Source organism: Carcharodon carcharias, chromosome 6 (assembly GCF_017639515.1).
Source record: "Carcharodon carcharias isolate sCarCar2 chromosome 6, sCarCar2.pri, whole genome shotgun sequence".
NCBI classification, from domain to species: domain Eukaryota; kingdom Metazoa; phylum Chordata; class Chondrichthyes; order Lamniformes; family Lamnidae; genus Carcharodon; species Carcharodon carcharias.
Window position 1 is genome coordinate 117,751,732 of NC_054472.1, and position 19,760 is coordinate 117,771,491.

The 19,760-nt window shown below is 42.6% G+C and overlaps 1 protein-coding gene across 1 annotated transcript in view; it reads right to left on the minus strand.

Annotated features, from left to right (window-relative positions):
* Positions 1-708: 708 nt before the first annotated feature.
* Positions 709-19,760, minus strand: part of kcnk9 (potassium channel, subfamily K, member 9) — a 60,186-nt gene continuing 41,134 nt past the window's right edge. The window contains exon 2 of the mRNA XM_041190443.1: positions 709-1,550. Coding sequence (XP_041046377.1) covers positions 709-1,550 — 842 coding nt within the window. The remainder of the gene's footprint in view (positions 1,551-19,760) is intronic.

The window sequence follows — 19,760 nt, forward strand, 5'->3', positions numbered from 1 at the left end:
CAACTCCAGCCATTCATTTTCACTCCCCACACTCCACCAAATCCCCACAAAAGGCAAGAAATAACGAATGGCTGGAATTTCTGCAAAAGCATAAATACTCATCATAAATCAATAAATGTTAATGGTTTTATTAATTTCATTGCTAGTTAAGTTGTGTTTTCAGGTAAGTTACAATGCATACCAGTTGTACAAAGCGCATGCATTTTAACTGGCATGCTAAAATGATCTTTCTGCACTTTACAATCCAGTAATAAAGAGCCAGCTGTTGAAAATACAATGGCACATCCGGTATACCGGCTGCTTCATGTGTTATCGCGCATGCTGTTTTGGCAACAGGATTTGGGTTCTTCTGTTCTGTTAGTCAAATCTGAAACTCAGTATTTAAACTGTTTTACAAAATTAATACCTGATGCATTGTTTCCACACACATCCCACTTCCATAATAACACTCTCTCATTCTAACAGTTTACTATCTTTGCCAAGCAGATTAATGCCAATCTATTGAGTCCTCTTGCTTGTAGTTTCAGTGGATGCGCAACGTGTTGCTTGTTCCTAAAATTCCAACTGCCACCTGTAAGGCATTTTGTCGCTACTGTAGAGCTTTTATTAACCATGCTTCATGCTTGGTTTCTGAGTTCCAGAGAAAGGTTGCTTTATTTTCCTCATCTTCTCCAGCACGCTCAAAAACAAATCAAATTAAAAAATGTTTCAAATGGACTTTCTCCTTCTCATGAGCCTGTGATTCTCATTGAAGCTATGTAAACCTGGTGAAACAGAACTCACCGGGGACGGGAACAGACTGTTTTTCAATGTGCTCGGTGAAATCTCTTCTATCTTGTAAGATACTGAGTGAAAGTACTGTGGATTGAGTTGGGAACTGAACGAATTCTGGTGAGATACCACCTGATTGGTATATTCATGGGACCTGTAGCACATGCAAGAGCAAACGGACTGCAGGTCTGTCACCTCGGTTTTGTACCGCTGCCGACCCTGTTGGGGATCCTCCTGGATGTGGATGATCATGCTGTTCCTATTTCCCGCCAAAGAAGCTCGCTCTTCGGCATCCCGCCGCTCGTCTTCACTGTTCATGGTCAAAAACCTGAGAACTACCAAGTTGAGGAAAGCTCCAATAACCGTTAAACCCACTAAAATATACATAAAGCTAAAGGCCACATAGAGTGGCCTTTTCTGCAGAGCCTTATCTTTTTGGAGAGCCACAAAGTCCCCGAACCCTATTGTAGTCAATGTGATGAAGCAGTAGTAATATGCATGAAAAAAGTTCCAGTCTTCATAATGTGCGAAGGCAGCTGCTCCGATGCACAGGGTCCCCATGCAAGAGAAGAAGCCCACGGTCACCATGTTCTCCATAGACACATCCGTGCTTTTCATGCCAAGGCATTTCTTTATTCGTTTCAAAAGGTATTTCACAAATGTGTTCATCCGTTCTCCCAGACTCTGGAACATGACTAGGGTCAGTGGTATTCCCAGCACGGCATAAAACATGCAAAAAGCTTTACCTGCATCAGTGTCTGGAGCTGCATGGCCATATCCTGCAAAGCAAAAAAAAAACACATTCATTAATCAAATTGCACTCAGAATCTTTGGGTGTTTGTGGACTTAATCTTCAAATCTTACAAAATTCCCTGGAGAGTTAATATCAGCCATTTCTGACTGGAATACATATGTTTTATTTCTTGTTGGCCTTTGGCACCTGAAACAGGTATTGTGCTCTCTCTACGTTGCAACTTGTTTGTCTTTGAAATGTTTAAAATGTGCGCATCACCAACACATAGGAACATAGGGCTGAAAAATTCTCAGATGTTTTTGTCATTAAAGTATGAAATAACAAATGTCTTTAATTTCTAAATGATTTCATATCAATTTTGAATGTCAACAACAGTAAAATGAAAGCATAGAGATAGTATAAATTAAATAAACACAACAATCCAAAAACAGCCTGGGGTCTGGCAAATCTAAATTTTCATGTTTTAAGGAGAAAACAGCTGAAAATTATTATACTGTGAATTCATGTTGACTTGGGAACTGGAAACTGGGGACTTGATTGAGATCAACCAAACTCAACTAAATTTAACATATGACATTGGTAAAAGCAATGTTCATTACCAGAACATTCATGGACCCATGTCTCCAGAGGTTTCAATTTACAACATCACTCAACTTCTACATATGTACTCTTCAATCCTAATAAATACTTAACTGGATTGCCAAGGTTTGAACTGTGATTTCTATACGCAATAGACAAAAATTGCCTCTAGCTATTCTTTCATTCAGTCAGCAATTCAAAAATATATGTGGCAGAAAATTTTAAACAAAGAGTAGTTTGGCTTCTAAAATGTGATGCAATTTCAGGTTAAATGTAGCAACATATTATCAAGTAACCTGTAGATTTGTAAGGAAAAAAGAGAGCAATTTATTTCTGTGCATTGTCTTGTTTGGTCATTTTAAACAAGGGCGAAAAATGGGAAATGCGTTGGTACAATTGCTTTTTACATTTAGATCCCCCAAAGTGAACAAAGGTTATTCAAGTTCTAATAATAGCATGAATAACATTAATAACATTAATAACAACCATGTCAGGACCCACTGCAGTGTCAGAGGGTAGGCCTGTCCCACTCTTCTGATTGAAGGGGAAATTGGCATGGAGGGAACACACAGTAAAATCACTGTATGAAACATTCATTAAATGAAGGCAAAATTACAGTTAAATATTTGAAGGCATTTGATTTCTTCACATCTACACAAACTTGCAAGATTCTTACATTAATCAGCACCAAGTAACATATTAGCCAGGAGTTTCCTGGAAAGATTTGGTGTAATTACACCGTGAAATTAGAATTGTGCCATTTTGTACCAAATTTTCACATTTCTGATTTACACCAGTTTTTCCTCAATTATTTGTGCCACTCTTTAGTTATGTCTGCCAAAATCCAAATTAATGCAGATAGCCCTGTCCAAAAGTCCAGAGAATGTAGGTTACTTGCAGTTGTTCTGAATGAACATAAATTTCTCCCAAAGGTATAGGTGCAACAGGATCCAAAGTCACTATTTCTGGTGTTTTATACTGATTTTTATTTATTTCTCCATACTGTGACCAGCTCTGCATTTCCCATGAGCAGAATTTTCCGCTCGTCGGGTGGGTACGCGCCCGACCCGAACGAGCATAAAATTACGTGCGTAGCCTTTGGGCAAATGTCCCACTTGCATGATATTTTGGTCGGTGGGCACACGCAGGAATCAGCAGTGCACCTGCCAACAGTTAACAGGCCTATTAAGGCCAATAAAGTAACAAAGTACCCATCCAACCTAGCAGCCTTTGGATTTTTTGGGAACCCTCATCCACGGACAGGATGAGGATTCTAACAGCAATTAAAAATTAAATAAAAATGTTAACATTTCATTCATAACATGGTCCCTGCTCATGTCACAGAGTCACATTAGGGGACATGTTTTTTAACATTTTAAAATGCTTTATTTTTCATTTTTTAAATCTCCAGCTTTCTGAGGCAGCTCTGAGCCTCAGGGAGCTTTCATTGCGTGCACTTGTGCTTGAACTTGTGCGCTTGCCCTCCTCCTCCTACCCACCCACCCCCCCGCCCCCCCGCCACCGCCCCCCCCAACTCACACACAGGCATTGCTGAGCACTGCACATGTTTCACAGTGAGAATGCCTTAATTAGCCCACCAGCGTGAAATCATGGTCGTGCCCTGATCGCGGGCAGCAGTCAGCTTCCCACCCCTGCCGAGCCCGCCCAACGAGGGAAAAATTCTGCCCTATATCTTTGAAAATTTTTCTGAATTTATAACGTTAAAAAGACAAAAACATCTGCTATGATATTTTCTTTGACATGCAATGCTTAATGTGGATAAATGATTATGTGATAGCTTCAAACTTTATTTTTCAGTGCATCAATAAGATAAGGAAGATAACTAAAGAAGGAAGAAGACCTATATTCTGCACTTTTCCTTGTGCACCAATTGTTTACACTGCTTTCCGCCTGTATTACACTATTTTTTTTAATACTTACAGGCACTGAGACTGTCAGGAAATTCTAGCGTGAGTTGTCATCATCAAGCTCAGTATAATTTTGTCATGAGTCAGCTTGAGGAAATCCCTTCCCATTAGTTAGTTTGTCATCTGATTGATGCCTGTGGGATCTTCTATTACATGAAATTGCTGCTGCATTTGCCTACATAACAACTAAATACCTTAGCCGATTATTTTTACAATAATAGGCTCTTAATACATTAAAATTGTTGCTGTAGGCATTGTGCTTCATGGGAAGTCATTGTATGTGAAATATTTTGAGACATTTCAGACATATTTAAATAAATGCAACTTGATTTTTACCCACAAAAATACCTTTACCAATGTAATTCCTTCCACCTCACACCTCACACCTCAAAACAATTAGGGATTGAGATTCCACCATTTGCTAAACTGTTGTATCTTTGCAATGATAGGAGTGTTGGAGCAGGCATAGGCCACTCAGTCCCTCAGGTTTGTTCCATCATTCAATGAGATCATAGCTAATCTGTGACCTACCTCCATGGGCAAAATTTTTAACTCGGTGGGCAAGCACGTGCCCGACCCACTCGAGTGTAAAATGATGCACGTTGACGTCAGACTGAGCCCACTGGACAAGGGCTAAATTCTGTCCCATATGACCGCTTATGCTCCAAATCCCTTACTGCTTTTGGTTAACAAAATCTCCATTTTTTAAATGTATCAATTGAGTACCAATTGCCATTTGTGGAAGACAGTTCCAAACTTCTATCACCCTTTATAAGTAGAAGTGTTTCCAAATTTCACTTCTAAGAGGCCTGGCTCTAATTTTTAGACTATGTGCCCTTGTCCTGGTTTTCCAACCAGCAAAAATAGTTCTTCTCTGTCTGTCCTTTCTGTTGCCCTTAATATTTTGAATTCAAAGCTATACAACACTTGTTTGTGTAATTTGACCTCATAATTTAACCATCGGAGTTAATTTAAACCTATGCTGCATGGCCTTCAAGGCCAATATATTCTTCTGAAGGTGTGGTGTCCTGAAATGCTCATAGTACTTCAGGTGTGGTCTAGGCAGGGCTTTGTATAGCTGAAGCAAGACTTTTACCCTTTGTCTTCCAGTCCCCTACCTATAACAGCCAGCATTCCATTAGGCTTTTTGATTATTTTTTTTTAACCTGTTCAAGACATTTTAATGACCTATATATCTGGACCTCCAAGAGTCTTTGGGCCTCCATTGTTTTTAACCTTTCACTATTTAGAAAGTACACTGTCAATTCTTTTTAAGTCCAAAGTGGATGACCTCACTTTTGTCCATAGTTTTGCCTGGTTGCTTAATTTATCAATATCCCTTCATAATGTTATGCTTCCACCTACACTGCTTACAATTCTGTCTACGTTTGTGTCATTGGCAAAGTTGGATTTGTGGCTTTCTATCCAATCATCAAAGTTGTTAATAAATACAGTAAATAGTTGAGGCCCTAACACATATCTTTTCAGGACACCACTGGTAACATCCTACCAATTTGAGTACTTGTCCATTATCCTTGCCCAGCCAATTTTTAACCAGATCAATACTTGGCCTTTAGTTCCACTGATTTCAACTTTAGCTAGCAGTCTCTTATGAGGGACATTATCAAATCCCTTCTGGAAGTCCATATAAATAATATTCATAGATATCCTCTATCCACTACTTTCATCACCTCTTCAAAATTTCCATTAGATTTGTTTAGGGATGACCAATGCTTTAGAAATCCATGTTCGCTCTCTCTGATCAACTGAAAATTTATAAAGGTATCCAGTCACATTATCCCTAATTTAGAGTCTAGTAATTTCTGGATGACAGATGTCAGGCTAACTGACCACAGATTCCTTCACTCATCTTCTTTAAATAGCGGAGTGACATGTGCAATTTTCCAATCTAAGGAAACGGTTCCTGAATAGAGAGAACTTTGGAAGGTGATAGTTAGGACATCCATTAAAGCTTCACTTACTTTGTTCAAAATCCTGGGATGGAAACTATCTGCTTCTAGAGATAGGTTGGTTTTTAGTGTCATTATTTTCTTCATTACTGTTAGTTTATGTTAGTTTGGGTGTGTCACTGACGCTGACTCAATATTAGTTTTCTTGGAGTATCTGGCATTTTTAAAATTCATTTCATGGGATGTGGGCGTCACTGACGAGGCCAGCATTTATTGCCCTTCCCTAATTTCTCTTGAGAAGGTAGTGGTGAGCTGCCTTCTTGTATCACTAGTCCATGTGATGCATGTACACCCACAGTGCTGTTACAAAGGGAGTTCCAGGATTTTGACCCAGCGACACTGAAGGAATGACGGTATACTTCCAAGTCAGGATGGTGAATGGCTTGGAAGGGCACTTCCAGGTAGTGGTGTTCCCATGTGTCTGCTGCCCTTGTCCTCCTAGATGGTACCGGTCATGGGTCTGGAAGGTGCTGTCTAAGGAGCCTTGGAGAGTTCCTGCAGATCATCTTGTAGATGGTACACACTACTGCCACTGTGCATCAGTGGTGAAGGGAGTGAATGTTTGTGGATGGGGTGCCAATGAAGCAGGGTGCTTTGTCCTGAATGGTGTCAAGCTTCTTGAGTGCCAATGGAGCTGCACTCATCCAGGCAAGTGGAGAGTATTCTATCACACTCCTGACTTGTGCCTTGTAGATGGTGGACAGCCTTTGGGGAGTCAGGAGGTGAGTTACTCGCCACAGGACCCATAGCCTCTGATCTACTCTTGTAACCACAGTATTTATATGGCTAGTCCAGTTCAGTTTCTAGTCATTGGTAGCCCCTGGGATGTTAATATTGGGGTATTCAGTAATGGTAATTCCAAGGGACAATGGCTAGATTCTCTCTTGTTGGCAATGGTCATTGCCTGTCATTTGTGTGGCGCAAATGTTACTTGCCACTTGTCAACCCAAGCCTGAATATTGTCCAGGTCTTGCTGCATTTGAACATGGACTGCTTCAGTATCTGAGGAGTTGTGAATGGTGCTGAACATTGTGCAATCATCAGCAAACATCTCCACTTCTGACCTTATGATAGAAGGAAAGTCATTGATGAAGCAGCTGAAAGCTGTTGGGCCTAGGACACTATCCTGAGGAACTCCTGCAGTGATGTTCTGGAACTGAGATGATTGACTTCCAACAACCACAACAATCTTCCATGGAAGTAGGTATGACTCCAACCAGTAGAAAGTTCTCCCCCTGATTCCCATTGACTCCAGTTTTGCTAGGACTCCTGGATGCCATTCAAATGCTGCCTTGATGTCAAGGGCAGTCATTCTCACCTCACCTCGGAGGTTCAGTTCTTTTGTCTATGTTTGAACCAAGGCTGTAATGAGGTGAGGAGCTGAATGGCCCTGGCGGAACCCAAACTGAGCAGTTATTGCTAAGCAAGTGATGCTAGAAAGCGCTGTTGATGACCCCTTCCATCACTTTACTGGTGATCAAGAGTAGACTAATGGGGTGGTAACTGGCCGGGTTAGATTTGTCTTGCTTTTTTGTGTACAGGACATACCTGGGCACTTTTCCACATAGCCGGGTAGATGCTAGTGCTGTAGCTGTACTGGAACAGCTTGCTTAGGGGTGCGGCAAGTTCTGGAGCACAAGTCTTCAGTACTATTGCCGGAATATTGTCAGGGTCCATAGCCTTTGCAGTATCCAGTGCCTTCAGCTGCTTCTTGATATCACATGGAGTGAGTAGAATTGGCTGAAGACTGGCATCTGTGATCCTGGGGATCTCCGAAGGAGGCAGAGATGGATCATCTGCTCGGCACATCTGGCTGAGAATGGTTGCAAATGCTTCAGCCTTACCTTTTACATTGATGTGCTGGGCTCCCCCATCATTGAGGATGGGATTATTTGTGAAGCCTCCTGCTCCTGTGAGTTGTTTAATTGTCCATCACTATTCATGATAGGACGTGGCAGAATTGCAGAGCTTAGGTCTGATCCGTTGGTTATGAAATCACTTAGCTCTGTCTATCATTTGCTGCTCATGCTGTTTGGCACAAAAGTAGTCCTGTGTTATAGCTTCACCAGGATGACTTCATTTTTAGGTATGCTTGGTGCTGCTCCTGGCATGCCCTCCTGCACTCTTCCTTGAACCAGGGTTGATCCCCCAATTTGACAGCAGTGGTACAGTGGAGGATATGCCAGGCCATGAGGTTACAGATTGTGGTTGAGTACAATTCTGCTCATGCGGATGGTCCACAGGGCCTCATGGATGCCCAGTCTTGAATTGCTAGATCTGTTCAAAATCTATGCCTTTTAGCACTGTGGTAGTTCCACACAACATGATGGATGGTATCCTCAATGTGAAGACAGGACTTTGTCTCCACAACGACTGTATGGTGGTCACTCCTACAGACACTGTCATGGACAGATGCATCTGCGGCAGGCAGGTTGCTAAGGATGAGATCAAGTATGTTTTTCCCTCTTGTTGGTTCCCTCACAACCTGCCACAGACCCAGTCTAGCAGTCATGTCCTTTAGGATTCAGCCAGCTCGGTCTGTTGTGGTGCTACTGAGCCACGCTTGGTGATGGACATTGAAGTCCGCCACTCAGAATACATTCTGCGCCCTTGCCACCTTCAGTGCTTCCTCCAAGTGGTGTTCAATTCACTACTGTAAATGCAGAAGCAAAGTTACTGCTTAGCATGTTTGTCATTCCCATATTTTCATTAATAATATCACCATTATCAGTTTTCAAGTGGCCCACATTGCTCCTGAACACCCTCTTTTTCCAATGTAATTATATTTTGTGTGCTGATTTTGATACCTATTGCAAGTTTTATACTTCCTTTCTGTAGCTCTTATCTGTTTAGTCACCCTTTGCTGTTGTTTGCATCTTTCCCAGTTGTCACAATCTGTGCAATATTTTGCATTTTGTATGCTTTTTCTTTCAGTTTTTTGCCTCTTACCTCTTTAATTGTCCATGAGGTTACGATCTCTGTAGAAAACAATAACTTTTAAAAAGAGATTCAAACTTCCAGTTATTAGCTGAAAGAATGACACAAGATTGTATGTTTTAAAGCTTTTACTGCAACAAATGATTAAATAAAACATTAAATACTATTTCCTTTTTGGCAGCAACTTATACTTTAAACTACAGAAAGTGACGTTCCCCTTTTATACTTATCATCCATTGCACTCTCCACGGAATTACAGTCCTTTTAGCAAACAATCCACAGTTGTTCCCAGCTTCCAGTGAGTTCCTATATCCACATTTCTGCAAGTGATAATTTTGAGTGACTGTCTCCAGGCACTTTCCTCAGTTTCAGAGTGTTTCTTAAATCCACCACTGGCAGTGAAGCCTGTTCTAATGATTCTTCTTCCCCTTACCCATGCCAGGATGAATCTCTCAGAACCCTTAGATGGCTATAGGATACAGCTCTTTGGCTAGAGACTGCCTGTCTCCCTCCTGCATCTGGCAGTGGTAGTTTGCAAAACTAAAACAGCCTCTTCTCTCTGCTGACCACACAGAACTGCTGTTGGTCTGTGATATTCATTGATTTGTAGGGAAGCTTGTAACCTAATCTCAAAAATGAATTCCTCTGCCCTCTTCCCCATGGCAACATGAAACACATTAACATTGCATCCAGGTATAAATGCTGATTAGTTATTTGTGACCCCAATTCTTTTATCTTGGAAGTAAGTGGGCAGTTTACAGCACAACTGTTTACAACCCAATACCTCCAACATTTTTCTGGGACTTTGGGAGACTCAGAGTTGACCCATTGTGAACTCAGAAAGTGCTGCTATTGTCTCCAAGCATAAATATCTTGCACCTTCTTCCCAGGGAAACAATCTAAGCCTTCCTTTGGTCTCTGACAATCAAATTACCCAGACTTACTATCAAGCAGATTTCAGAATAGGTCACATGACCCCTTTCATTTAAAGATACAGTCCAAAACATAATAATCTCATAAACCTGATGACTCTAACAGTGGTTGTTTTGCCCCTTTTGGGTATAAATTGTTTCTGTATTGCATTAAATTATTTTTGAACATCTCCCACTGCTTTTACCCATGTCCAGATTTCTCCAATATACTGTGGATGATTATTTTTTTCCTGTTGCAATTTCTAACTGAGGTAGTTCAGCTATTATTTTATATATCTTCAACTCTTCCCATGTCTTGGTGGCACATGAGGCAGAAAAAGCACACATGCCTATGTCTGTTTCATACAGCTAGGTTTTACCTGGAACAGGTCACTATCCAGTGCCAGAGGTTATAGCTTGAGGGTCACTCTTCCACATCAAGCATAGCTAACCAGAAGTTTCTTATGCTCTTACTACCTGCCATAGACATTGGAAGGATCTACAGGTTAATAATCAGCCTGTTTGGCCACCTTCCATGCCATCAAGTCCAGGAGTGGAAGTCAAACCCAGATTTTCTTGCCCAGGGGCAGGGACACTACCCTCTGCTCCACAAGACTTCTCATGTTATATATGGCCATGTTTATTATGTTCTGTATTGTTCATTTTAATTTAGGATTGTTACTGATTGATAGCATTTTCAATTGAAAGATTATACTGGACACAATGGGCCAATGGCTCAGATGCTTAGAGTGTGGTGTTTAATAACCCCAACAGTGTGGGCTAAATCCCTATACTAGCTGAGGTAATTTTGGGACCTACCTCTTCTATATGCCTCATTGTGATATTATGGCATCCTGGAAAAACTGTAGAGATAGAAATGTATAGCATGATAAGCAGCCTTTAGACAACCAAAAGAGAGAGAGAGAGTACTCTATACTGTATTTCTTTGAAGGCATATATTTAAGATATGGGCACATAAATACTATTGTTTCTTTGGGTATAGATAAATATTAAACTGTCAAACTGTGAGAGCAAAAGTAGAACAGTACAATACCTCAAACCCAGCTATCTGAAAAGCAGCAGTGTCCGAAAACCAGACATTTTTTTAAGCAGACCATGCAAGATTTTTAATTCCTATTAAATGAGTGAAGACACTTACTAGCTTGTTCAAGGAGTTCCTGCATTAGCATGGTGGCCAATAGTTATCCCATTTGTGCACCTGACATTTCCTGCACTCCAAGTGGCTCCACTTATCTTAGTTTTCTGCAGGAGTGGATTCACAATGAAACACACTGGGCAGAATTCCCCCCCCCCCATTGGGGGGGATGTTGATGGGCGGGCGCGTGCAGGCCCGCTTCCAATCGGAGGCACGGTGCCATTTTATGTGGATGGGCCAATTAAGGCCCGCCCAGTGTGATGTCTATAAGGAAGCGTTATGTGCTCCCTGTGCAGGCCGGGGGGAATGCCTAAAATCGAGAGTGCGCTCTTTCGCGCATGCACACAAAAGAGCACATTCATCTCCCTGAGGCTAAGTGCATCCTCAGGGAGATCACCTCTACTTTTAAAAATAGAAAAAAAAATTACCTTACTTGTCCCCTCATGTGACAATGTCACATGAGTTGGGACATGTTCATAATTTCCAAGAAAACTTTATTAAAATTTTTAAAACCCTACATGAAACCTCATCCCGCCTGTGAATGAGGTTTCATGTTTTCTCTATTTGCCGCTGTGGCTCCTGGCCTGCCCGCCAACCTTAAGGTTGGACGGCCAGGTCACTAATGACTTTAATTGATCTGACAATGGCTTCAATTGGCCATTGACAGGTCGGCTGGCGCGCAACTGATTTTGCTGCACCCCCGCCTTCCTGAAAATTTAAATGAGGCGCGGTGACATCAGGAGCTCCACCCGACATCACCGCACATCATTTTACATGTCAGAAAGCGGGCCTGTGGCATGATGCCCACACAAAGGAGAACCCAAAATTAATGAGTTTCAAAGACATTCAAACTGGGTGCGCGAACTGATGCTGCATTTGCAAAGTTAAAAAGGGAAGCACCGAGTTAATGAGTTATTTTTGGGACCAAGTCCCCTGTGTGACGGGAATGACAGGCACCCAGAGTGGTCTCAGCAACATCTCTGCCTCTGATCAGCTACAAAAACATGCCTGAAGAAAACACCATTCAGATGCACTCGCTTTACTGACAAATGATCAATTCGCAAAGCGGGTCTGTCTCAGTCTCTGTCAAACTTTCACAAAGTAACTAGTAAGACTCCGCTATTCTACCAGGAAAATTATGCTTAGAAAAGTAAGTTTGAAATGAGATTGAAGTGTTCAGAAATGATATTAACAGATAACTAAGAATTTTTCCTTTTCTAGCCAGTTGCTACAGCAATTATATTTCCCCTTTTTTTTGATAATTTCCTCTCCTCCCACATACACCCTCTCTCTGATACAAGGCATGCTACTTGCTAACAAGCATAAAGCAGACCACAAGGGGCACATGGTGAGTCAACTCGCTTTACCCGACAGTAGTGAAATCTGAAACAAAAACAAAAACAGCTGGAAAAACTCAGCAGGTCTGACAGCATCTGTGGAGAGGAATACAGTTAATGTTTTGAGTCCGGATGACTCTTAATCAGAATAGTGAAGTCTGTCCGCTCCCCTCAGCCCATGATCGCCAAAACAAGTAGGAAGCTCACTCATTTGTTTGAATGAATAGCCAGGGCCATAGATTAAAAGTTGTCGGCCGTGGCTCCAGTGCTGGCAGTCTAGCCTCTGGGTCAGATAATTGTGTGTTCAAGTCCCACTCCTGTCCAATCGGACACTCTAGGGAAGTGCTGACCTGTCAGAGGTGCCACCTTTGGCTGTAAAAGATCCCATGAGGCTATTTTGAAGAAGAGCAGGTGAGTTACCCTTGGTGGTCCGGCCAATATTTATCCCTCAGTCAACATCACACAAACCAGATTTTCATCATTATCACATTGTTTGTGGGAGCTGACTTAATGCAAACTGGCTGCGGTGTTTCCCATATTTCCACTTCAAAAGTATTGCATTGGCTGTACAGCTTTGGAACTTCTGGTGGTCATGAAAGGCACTATATAATTGCAAGTCTTTAAATTTTGGTATGGCCATGAGGTGGTTTTAAAAGTACCAGACCACCATGCTGGGACAGGAGGATTGTCGGCAACACACACACTTACAGCAAGCTTCTTACCTCAATAATGCCAAGTTAGGACAGAACAGGAAATAAATAGAGACAATGTTGGCCTGACAATGCTCTGGGCTATATCCTATCAGCTGGTTTCATAGTCACATCTTCAGAATCATTCCTTGGCTCTCACTCTGGACATTGTGTCCAGAGAGACACCAGTTTCTGGATTGGAAAACAGACCATGGTCGGATGTTGGAGGGAAGGTGCTGGGCATTCCCAGAGCCTCACTCCACATATTCCCATTCTCTCTTAATAATCAGCAAGCTTTGATGGGGAGAGGAGTTTCAGTAAAACCTCGGACAGTTTGGTCAGAGGTTAAAGCCTTGACCTCGAGCCGAGTTTTAATTTGATTTTAATTGAAATGATTGCAATGCGGGCCAGCCTGAAACCACAACAGCAGCTCATGCTCAGTGTTCACTGAGTGACACTATTATGAGATTTTCTAGCGAGTGATGAGGTCTCAGGAAATTGCAATGTTTCTCAAATCTCCTAGGTAACAGATGTGTTGTCAGTGACGTTTTACCTCAGTAAACTGCTGGCACCGGAGCAGGACTCCAGTCTGCTATCTCCATCTCTGAACAAAATTATACCAATAGACTGACATATCGATGTTCGAGTGGGCATCAAGTCAGGTCCCCTCTCCTACCTGCAAACATTCTCTCTCTCCCTCTCTCTCTCTCTCCATGTACAATCTGTCCTTGGTTTTTGGCTTTTCTCATCAGCAAGTTCCATGTTCGCTTGCCTCGCATTGCAATATTTACAATCTTTACCATCATTCAGACAAGAGGTAAGCTTAGATTTCATCAAGGCAATTGTTCATGCAGGCATGTTTTTATCTGAAGAAGCACTGATCAATTTGTGTATTTTCTTGGCTTCGCCTTTTGCGTCCTGGTGGTGGGGGAGGGAGCGAAGGGTGGGGGCGCAAAAATGAAGTTAAGCACAAGGCCCCACTAACTGTAAATCTGCCACTGATTTTCCAGCAGCTCCACTAGCACACTCGTAATTTAAATCCAACACACCCTGTGAGTCAGCCTTGCCTACCTTACCAGTGAAGACGGCTGAACTATTTCCAGAGTTGGCCGAGACAATTGATGAAAATGATTGGAATTTGAATGAAGTCAGTGCAGATATGGCAGAGATGGTTCAGCTCAACCAGGAAGAACAAAAGATGCTTGCAGAATATTTACCTATGTATTCTGCCCGGAACATATTTTCAGTAAGGATAAAATCAGCAGCGCAATTGTGGAGAAAAATTAAGAAGTTAAAATCCAGCAGAAGAGTGCAAATTCATCAGTCTGCACTATAAGTAAGAAAAGTCTACCTGAAAATAAAATCAATGTGTCAGATCCATCTTTGTTAACATCAACAGAAGGGACTGGTGAAGCACCTTGGCAGGAAAGTGTTCTAGAAAGGCTAGAAAATCTGATAGATAGAAAACACTTCAATTTATATTCTAAAGGAACTTATTCTCTTGATTTAAAAGCAAAATACTGCAGATGCAGGAAATCTAGAACAAAAACAAAAATACCTGGAAAAACTCAGCAGGTCTGACAGCATCTGCGGAGAGGGACACAGTTGATGTTTCGAGTCCATATAAGCCTTCATCAGCACTAAGAAATATAGAAATGAGATTAAATATAAGCTGGTAGAGGGGTGTGGGACAGGAGGAGATCGATAGGGGGCCAGTGATAGGTGGACGCCAAGAAAAGACTGCCAAAGATGTCATAGACAAAAGGACAAAGGGGTGTTGGCGGTGGTGATATTATCTATAGGATGTGCTAATGGGGACATTGAGGGTAGCAAGCAGGACAAGCTAGTGGCAGATGGCCCTAGCGGGGGTGGGGGAAAGGATCGAAATGGGCTAAAAGGTGCGATGAAACAATAGATCAAAAAAAATTGAAAAATAGGTGGGAAAAGAAAAATATATTTGTAAAAACACATTTCTAAATTATTGAAAAAAGGGGGATCGGAAAGAGGGTGGGGATGGAGGAAAGATTTCATGATCTGAAATTGTTAAACTTAATATTAAGGCCGAAAGACTGTAAAGTGCCTAGTCGGAAGATGAGGTGCTGTTCCTCCAGTTTGTGTTGAGCTTCACTGGAACTTTGCAGCAGGCAAAGGATGGAGATGTGGGCATGAGAGCAGGGTGGCATGATAAAATGGCAAGTGACAGGGAGATCTGGGTCTTGCTTGTGGACAGACAAAAGGTGTTCTGCAAAGTGGTCACCCAATTTGCGTTTGGTAGAAGAGACCACATTGGGAACAGCGAATGCAGTAGACTAAATTGAGGGAAGTGCTGCTTCACTTGAAAGGAGTGTTTGTGCCCTTGGACAGTAAGGAGGAGGGAAGTAAAGAGGCAGGTGTTGCACCTTCTGCGGTTGCATGGGAAGGTGCCGTGGGAGGGGGTTGAGGTGTAGGGAGTGATGGAGGAGTGGACCAGGGTGTCCTGGAGGGAACAATCCCTGCGGAAAGCCGCCGGGGGGGGTGAAGGGAAGATATGTTTGGTGGTGGCGTCATGCTGGAGTTGGCAGAAATGGTGGAGGATGATCCTTTGAACGCGGAGGCTGATGGGGTAATAAGTGAGGACAAGGGGGACGCTATCATGGTTCTGGGAGGGAGAGGAAAGTGTGAGGGCGGATGCGCGGGAGGTGGGCCGGACACGGTTGAGGGCCCTGTCAACCACCTTCTGTGGAAAACCTCAGTTAAGGAAGAAGGAAGACATGTCAGGGGAACTGTTTTGGAAAATAGTATCATCAGAACAGATGCGACAGAGGCGAAGGAACTGAGAGAATGGGATGGAGTCCTTTCAGGAAGCGGGGTGTGAGAAGCTGTAGTCGAGGTAGCTGTGGGAGTTAGTAGGCTTGTAATGAATATTGGTGGATAGTCTATTACCAGAACTTGAGACAGAGAGGTCAAGGAAGGAAAGCGAAGTGTCAGTGATGAACCACGTGAAAATGATGGAGGGGTGGAAATTGGATGCAAAATTAATAAATTTCTCCAGATCCATACGTGAGCATGAAGTGACACCAAAGCAGTCATCGATGTACTGGAGAAAGAATTGTGGGAGGGTCCGCAGTAGGACTGGAACAAGGAATGTTCCACATACCCCATAAAGAGACTGGCATAACTGGGGCCCATGCAGGTACCCATAGCCACACCTCTTATTTGGAGGAAGTGAGACGAGTTTAAGGAGAAATTGTTCAGTGAGAGAACAAGTTCAGCCAGATGGAGTAGAGTAGTGGTGGATGGGGATTGTTCGGGCCTCTGTTCAAGGAAGAAGCGGAGAGCCATCAGACAATCCTGGTGGGGGATGGAGGTGTAGAGGGATTGCACGTCCATGGTGAAGAGGAGGCGGTTGGGGCCAGGGGACTGGAAATTGTTGATATGATGCAGGGTGCGAGAGGAATCGTGGATGTAGGTGGGAAGAGACTGGACAAGGGGATAGAGAATGGAGTCAAGATAGCAAGAAATGAGTTCTGTGGGGCAGGAACAGGCTGATACGATCGGTCTGCCGGGACAGTCTTGTTTGTGGATTTTGGGTAGGAGGTAGAAGCGGGCCGTCCAAGGTTGGGAGGCTATGAGGTTGGAAGCTGTGGAGGGAAGATCTCCAGAGGAGATGAGGTCAGTGACAGTCCTGGAAACAATGGCTTGATGTTCAGTGGTGGGGTCATGGTCCAGGGGGAGGTAGGAGGAAGTGTCGCGAGTTGATGCTCAGCCTCCACGAGGTAGAGGTCAGTGCGCCAGACAACAACAGCACCACCCTTGTCAGCGGGTTTGATGACAAAGTCAGGGTTGGACCTGAGAGAACTGAATGTGGCAAGTTCAGAAAGAGACTGGTTAGAGTGGGAGAGAGGAGCAGAGAAATTGAGATGACTTCTCAATATTCGCTTGATTTCATGTGCCCTTATTCATTGAATTAAGATTCCAATCTTTTTTCGAAACTAGCAAAATCCAAAATTCGGCACGGACTCAGTCCTGAGGTTTCCAGTTTTGAGAACTTCCTGTAGAAGGACTGCAGTTCTTATAATATAACAGTAGTATGTGCCCAGAACTGCAATATGATTGTGGTTCAACAAGAAAGGTGGCAATGATGGACCTAGCTCTAGGAAATTGATTGGAGCAATAGGTATTGTAAGGGATGATGAACATCCAGGAAATAATAACCATAATATAATTAGGAAGGGGACCAATTAGCTGATGGCTAGCATGTGGTTCAGCTTAATGTAAACAGCATGGGTTTGATCCCCATTCTGGCTGAGTAGACTTGGGATTTACCTCCTCGACTTGCCCTTGAGGCTGGAAGGCAATGGCAAAGCACCACTGACAAAACTACCAAGAAAATGGTTCTGGATGAAGCATCAGCAGACAATGAGTTGGGCCTGTTGTTGGGCAGAACACACATGAATGAATGATTGAAAAATATAATCCGGTTTAGTATAAAAATTGAAGTTAAATGTTAACCATACTTAAGTTAAGAAAAGCCAATTTTAATGCGATAAATAGTAAACTATTTTGGATAAATTAGAAATAAGAATTGGCAGATAAGAGGGTGCTTAAACTGTGGGAAGCTGTCAAACAGGAGATGCTTACTATATAAACCAGAGGCAGCTGCACATGAAGCAAAGTTTTTTTTAGCAAAAGCTGAGGCTCCTTGAATGAACAGAAAACTTAAAAGGGTAATAAAGAAACAAATGACAAATCTATATCTAGTAGTAGAAAAGAAAATCAAGCAGAATGTTGAAAATAATATTATGAGGAAGGAGAAAAAAGAGCTTAGAAGATTAAGACATGGTATGAAGAAAAACTGATGTATGGTATAGAGGGAAATACAGTTGCAAACAGTTAAAACATTCATTTCCTATATTGGCCAAAAAGCAATAACCATTATACAAAAACAGAAAATGCTGGAAAAACTCAACAGGTCCAACAGCAACTGCGGAGAGAAAAACAGAGTTAACGTTTCAAGTCTGTATGACTCCATATGGACTTGAAACGTTATCTCTGTTTTTTTCTCCACAGATGCTGTTAGACCTGCTGAGTTTTTCTAGCATTTTCTGTTTTTGTTTCAGATTTCCAGCATCCGCAGTATTTTGTTTTTTGCTTTAACTATTATACGTTTATATTACTGTCAATTTCAAAGTTGCTGTTTATAATGTTTTTAGTGCTACTTTTATTTCAGACAGAAACAGTTGTGTTTACTCAGTTGTTCACGTAATTATATAAAATAAATCTGAGAATCAAATCCCACAATGACTTCCAAGTATATTAAATCCATAAGCCTCTGTTGTCTATTTGGTGTAGCACACCTAATACATTAATTAGGATTACATAGGATAAATGGCACAGAAATAGGCCATTCGGTCCAACCAGTCCATGCTGGTATTTATGCTCACTCAAGCCCCCTCTGATCTTTCCACATCTAAATCTGGCATCATAACCCTCTATCCCATTCTCTATCCCTTAACTGCATCTAGACTATTCACTTCAACCACTCCTTCAGGCAGCAAGTTCGACATCCTCACCACTTCTGGGTCAAGAGGTTTCTTCTGAAATCTGATTGGATTTCTTGGTGACTATCTAATACTGATGGGGTATAGTTATTCTCTTCCCCACAAGAGGAAACATTCTCTCTGTATTCATTCTATCAAAACTTTTCATAATTTTGAAGACCTCTATTTGATCACATTTCAGCCTTCTTATTTTGAGAGATAGACCAAACTAATCAACCCTTTGCTTATATGTATACATATGCTTTTCTGGTATCAACCTTGTAAAATATCTCTGCGCCCCATCTAGTGTCCCTATATCCATGGCACAATATGACAACCAGAACTGCATGCAGTACTCTGGCCCAGACCTTCCTAGAAGTAGCAATGATCATGGGATTGCCACTTCGCTTGTAAATTCCCCCAACTTAACACTGCTTTGCATTTCTTCCAATGCCTTCCGAGCCCAGCTTCCACAGAAATACGCAACACAGTGCAAATTGGGGAATTCCACAGTAGATTAAGGGGAAGACAGGACACACCCCTCTTCTATGGCACTAACAGCGCATAATGAATTTAATGGTCCTGTTTGAATGTTAGTGAATGAATATTATGAGTGAATGAGTAAGTGGATGAATGTCAATGGGTGAATGACTGACTGGGTAGGATGAGTGAGGTGTTAGGTGGGTGAAGTGAGTAGGGTGGGTGAGGTGGGTGCTGTGGGCATGTGTGCAGAGTGGGTAGAGGGTGGTTCGGGGCTGAGATGGTAAGTGGTTAAGGTGAATGGGTAGGTGGGTATGGTGGTTCAGGTTGGGGGGGCAAAGGTGGATGAGGTGGGTAGGGTGGGTAAGGTGGGTGAATGTGTAGTCAGATCGAGGGGTAGTTCGGTCAGGTCAGGGAGGTAGTCGGATGGGCTAGGGTCGGGAAGTAGTTGAGCTGTCGGGGGGCTAGTCTGGTCCCGGGGGTAGTCGGGTTAGATTGAGGACATAGTGGGTCAGGTCAGTTGGGTGGTCCAGGGAGATAGTCAGGTGCAGGGGGAGGGGTAGTCGGGTCAGGTCAGGTAGATTGCCGGGTCCGATCGGAGTGGGGTAACTGGTCGAGGAGGTAGTCAGGTTCTGGGGTAATTGGGTTGGGGGTAGTCGGGTCAGGTTGAGGGGTAATGGGAGGCACCAGTTGTGTAGTTACCCAGGTGTTAGACTAGGCTTTAATTTG